The sequence below is a fragment of the Cydia fagiglandana genome, chromosome 2 (genome assembly GCF_963556715.1).
Source record: "Cydia fagiglandana chromosome 2, ilCydFagi1.1, whole genome shotgun sequence".
Classification (NCBI taxonomy): Eukaryota; Metazoa; Arthropoda; class Insecta; order Lepidoptera; family Tortricidae; genus Cydia; species Cydia fagiglandana.
The window spans coordinates 361511-366452 of record NC_085933.1 but is presented as its reverse complement, the minus strand read 5'-3'; the positions used below and the strand labels follow the sequence as shown (position 1 = coordinate 366452).

Here is a 4942-nt window from a genome sequence, read left to right as displayed (position 1 = left end):
CTCGTAGTTCTCTGTGGGCTATATTTATATGTCTTCCGCACCATAATGTTGGGCCGCGGCCAATTTTTATAACTGATACCAATATGACGGCACAGGGGCGGACTCGGAACAAATAGTCAAATTGGATTTACTTAGATTTTTTGAGAAATAGGTATGTAATAATAATAAATAATCCTTATTCCTAATTCCCCTATTTTCTTCGATTAGACAGAATACGAAATGTCACACCTTTTTTTTTTATTTGTATGTAGGTATACTTAGCTATTCCTTTTTAGGGTTCCGTACCCAAAGGGTAAAACGGGACCCTATTACTAAGACTTCGCTGTCCGTCCGTCCGTCCGTCCGTCTGTCACCAGGCTGTATCTCACGAACCGTGATAGCTAGACAGTTGAAATTTTCACAGATGATGTATTTCTGTTGCCGCTATAACAACAAATACTAAAAACAGAATAAAATAAAGATTTAAATGGGGCTCCGGCCCATACAACAAACGTGATTTTTGACCAAAGTTAAGCAACGTCGGGAGTGGTCAGTACTTGGATAGGTGACCGTTTTTTTTTTGCTTTTTTTTGTTTTTTTTTTGCATTATGGTACGGAACCCTTCGTGCGCGAGTCCGACTCGCACTTGCCCGGTTTTTTTTTCCTTGCCGTCTTGTCATACCATGTCCACTTATATGTAGGTATTAATAATTAACTGTAAATTCGTAAACTAAGTAATGAATATATAAGGTAAACCGATAAGAGTATTGTATACCTATATGTGAGTTCGTGATTTGGGTATGTTTGTGCCCTGTGTTCACCGTAACGTCGAAATTATTTACTGAGCATCTTGTTGAATAAGGTACTTATATGCGGCCCAATAGTTAAACCATATTTTTTGATTTTACAAGCTTAGTTTTATTGTGACACTAGCGGATTTGCAAAACGAAAAATTCATTTCAATTTGGTACCGACACGCATATTCTTGAGAAAATGTCGTGACAGACAGAGAGACGGGCAAGATAGGACACTACTTTTCTTGATTTTACAACATTAAAACATTAATAACAACAAAATGAAGTATCCAAGTACTTCCCAACAATAAATAGATCACACCCTTTACGCAACGTATGATGTATGTATATTGTATGTATGTTCGTGCTCACTGTCAATGTTACCACCGCGCCGCGGGCGCTACAAGCACTTTGGAAAACATCCGTTCCTGAAGATAAATTCAAAGAAAAAGAGAAAGAAATTAAGTTTTATGTTTTTACATCGTCTACCTGTATATCTACATAACGGTCTTATGTTATGTTTTCTACCACAATTAGGGGCAAAATTGCTTAAATAATAAGCCAAAATCTGTTTGAAATATAACGGAACTAAAGAAATGAAAGAGGATCACTAAGAAGAAGAAAAGACCGCAACGCTTAGAAGGCTATTGGCAAGATCGTATTGTAAGTGATTCCCTCAAAGTGCAGTTGACTTTCAGCAAATAAAAGAGACTAAGAAGAAAATACCATACATTCCAAATATCGTAATTCAAGTAACAGTGTAAAATAATTTTAAAAACCGTCGGTATTCTGGATTAAAGTAAAGATGGAAGACAATATAGTGAACCACATACTTTGCCTACACAAGCAGGGGCAGTGGAAGGAGATCTGCGATAGTTTCCACAACCACCCGGACCGGAGCAAGGTGTTGTGGGTGTTCCCTAGTGAAGAGAACTTCGCGTTTATCGCAGACAGTGTCAAGGAGTTGGGGTGTGATAGGGTGCTCAGTGTGGGGTGTGGGAGTGGGCTGCTGGAGTGGATGATCACACAGGCTACATGTGAGCTAGCTATGTCTGTATGTGTGTCCTAGAACTGCGTGTTGATAGGGTGCTCAGTGTGGGGTGTGGGAGTGGGCTGCTGGAGTGGATGATCACACAGGCCACAAGTGAGCTAGCTATGTCTGTATGTGTGTCCTAGAACTGCGTGTTGATAGGGTGCTCAGCGTGGGGTGTGGGAGTGGGCTGCTGGAGTTGATGATCACACAGGCCACAGGTGAGCTAGCTATGTCTGTATGTGTGTCCTAGAACTGCGTGTTGATATAGGGTGCTCAGTGTGGGGTGTGGGAGTGGGCTGCTGGAGTGGATGATCACACAGGCCACAGGTGAGCTAGCTATGTCTGTATGTGTGTCCTAGAACTGCGTATTGATATAGGGTGCTCAGTGTGGGGTGTGGGAGTGGGCTGCTGGAGTGGATGATCACACAGGCCACAGGTGAGCTAGCTATGTCTGTATGTGTGTCCTAGAACTACGTATTGATATAGGGTGCTCAGTGTGGGGTGTGGGAGTGGGCTGCTGGAGTGGATGATCACACAGGCCACAGGTGAGCTAGCTATGTCTGTATGTGTGTCCTAGAACTACGTATTGATATAGGGTGCTCAGTGTGGGGTGTGGGAGTGGGCTGCTGGAGTGGATGATCACACAGGCCACAAGTGAGCTAGCTATGTCTGTATGTGTGTCCTAGAACTGCGTGTTGATATAGGGTGCTCAGTGTGGGGTGTGGGAGTGGGCTGCTGGAGTGGATGATCACACAGGCCACAGGTGAGCTAGCTATGTCTGTATGTGTGTCCTAGAACTGCGTGTTGATAGGGTGCTCAGCGTGGGGTGTGGGAGTGGGCTGCTGGAGTGGATGATCACACAGGCCACAGGTGAGCTAGCTATGTCTGTATGTGTGTCCTAGAACTGCGTGTTGATATAGGGTGCTCAGTGTGGGGTGTGGGAGTGGGCTGCTGGAGTGGATGATCACACAGGCCACAGGTGAGCTAGCTATGTCTGTATGTGTGTCCTAGAACTGCGTATTGATATAGGGTGCTCAGTGTGGGGTGTGGGAGTGGGCTGCTGGAGTGGATGATCACACAGGCCACAGGTGAGCTAGCTATGTCTGTATGTGTGTCCTAGAACTACGTATTGATATAGGGTGCTCAGTGTGGGGTGTGGGAGTGGGCTGCTGGAGTGGATGATCACACAGGCCACAGGTGAGCTAGTTATGTCTGTATGTGTGTCCTAGAACTGCGTATTGATATAGGGTGCTCAGTGTGGGGTGTGGGAGTGGGCTGCTGGAGTGGATGATCACACAGGCCACAGGTGAGCTAGCTATGTCTGTATGTGTGTCCTAGAACTGCGTATTGATATAGGGTGCTCAGTGTGGGGTGTGGGAGTGGGCTGCTGGAGTGGATGATCACACAGGCCACAGGTGAGCTAGCTATGTCTGTATGTGTGTCCTAGAACTGCGTGTTGATAGGGTGCTCAGTGTGGGGTGTGGGAGTGGGCTGCTGGAGTGGATGATCACACAGGCCACAGGTGAGCTAGCTATGTCTGTATGTGTGTCCTAGAACTGCGTATTGATATAGGGTGCTCAGTGTGGGGTGTGGGAGTAGGCTGCTGGAGTGGATGATCACACAGGCCACAGGTGAGCTAGCTATGTCTGTATGTGTGTCCTAGAACTGCGTGTTGATATAGGGTGCTCAGTGTGGGGTGGGGCTACGCGAGTGGGTGATCGAGCAAGCTATAGTTAGGCAGCATGTACTTACTTACTATACTTGCCGTAAAACTAAATGGTGAGTCAGGTCGTAAATCATCGGAATTTTTTTCAAGCTTGCACGGCCTTATGAAGCGGGACTCGGTTCATTGGTTATGCATCAGGTATTAGCATTACGCATAAGTGTAAAAACTACTAAACTATGTAGGTACTATTGAGCAACACTATTAACTGACCACTGATGGATCTTATATCTTTGCAACAAGATTTACGTATATTGTCATTTAACAATGTGGAAGATTAGTTTACATAGTACACGTAACGCCTGATAATATTTTTAGAGCAAATTTTTCTTCGCAGAGAAACAATGTGTAGTGTAATACTATATGTAGTTAAAGTGGGCTTAGCACGTTACAGGATCGCTGTGACATTATCTCGCCCTGAAGATAGACGCTCCACCTTTACTTAACTGCAATAATTAAAAAGCGACGCGTAGTCTATTCTATATCATCCAGTAACCACAGAACATTTCAGCTATCAAACTAGGGGTCACGATTTTATTTTCATTCAACTTCTCTTCCACTAATAATAACTGTCATTAATCAATAAAAACTCTTACAACTTTGAATCAAAGTTCAATTTCCTCCGCAGGTCTCCCCACATCAGGCATCGAAGTGGACGGCGCGTGGTGGCGCTGCAAGTACGCGCCGCCAACCTTCATACCCCTCCTCTTCACCGCCCCTACGTTAGAAAAGGACATCATACGACTACTGCACTCTACCACCACAGCGCTGCTCTTCTGTTACTTCAATAATAGACCTGCTTTCGAAGAGTATTTAAAGCATTTTACGGGAAAAGTGTTAATAATTATAGGGCCGGGGGATGGGAAGGGCGTGCATACCGACCCGAGGCCTTTTGGGGATGTGGGGGAGGAATGGACGCTGCTCAAATCTCAGGAGGTTAGGAGCAGTTTTGATTTTATTGCGGTTTATCGCAGGGACCAGCAATAGTTCGAGTATAGGAAACAAACAGTGTTACTCTAGAAAATATTTCAATAAGTAGAAATACATATGTGATGGCTCCTCTACACGATGGGCCAGCGCCGGCCACTCCAATTAAGGGACGCATTTATGCGTTAGAGGGAGCAAGTGATATTGCTATCTCATTCTACCGCATGGCTGCGTCTCTTGGAGTGGCCGGCGCTGGCCCATCGTGTAGAGGAGCCATGATGCACACCGCCAATAGTCTTTCGACGATGTGGTAATATGAACAATAAAACTACAGATGTGCAAAGTTATAAAAAGTTGAAAAAGTTGTGTTGTGAAAAGTTTCCGAAAATTTAGTAGGTACTAGGTATACATATTATGTGCACCGTGTGAAAATTTTCAGAAGCTTAAACTTTTCGCCGGCACACAAGTAAATGAAACGCTACAAGG

The 4942-nt window shown here is 44.7% G+C and overlaps 1 protein-coding gene across 1 annotated transcript; it reads left to right on the top strand.

Moving 5' to 3' along the window:
* Positions 1-1528: 1528 nt before the first annotated feature.
* On the top strand, positions 1529-4522 carry LOC134679559 (uncharacterized). Its single transcript, XM_063538514.1, has 2 exons — positions 1529-1810; positions 4158-4522. Exons 1-2 carry the CDS (start codon positions 1579-1581, stop codon positions 4514-4516), a joined length of 591 nt encoding a protein of 196 aa, XP_063394584.1. The 5' UTR covers positions 1529-1578; the 3' UTR covers positions 4517-4522.
* Positions 4523-4942: the final 420 nt, after the last annotated feature.

Coding starts and splice junctions, on each gene's coding strand:
- LOC134679559 (XM_063538514.1), top strand. CDS start 1,579: ATGGAAGACAATATAGTGAACCACATACTTTGCCTACACAAGCAGGGG. Junction 1,811..4,157: donor GATGATCACACAGGCTACAT/GTGAGCTAGCTA, acceptor TTTCCTCCGCAG/GTCTCCCCACATCAGGCATC.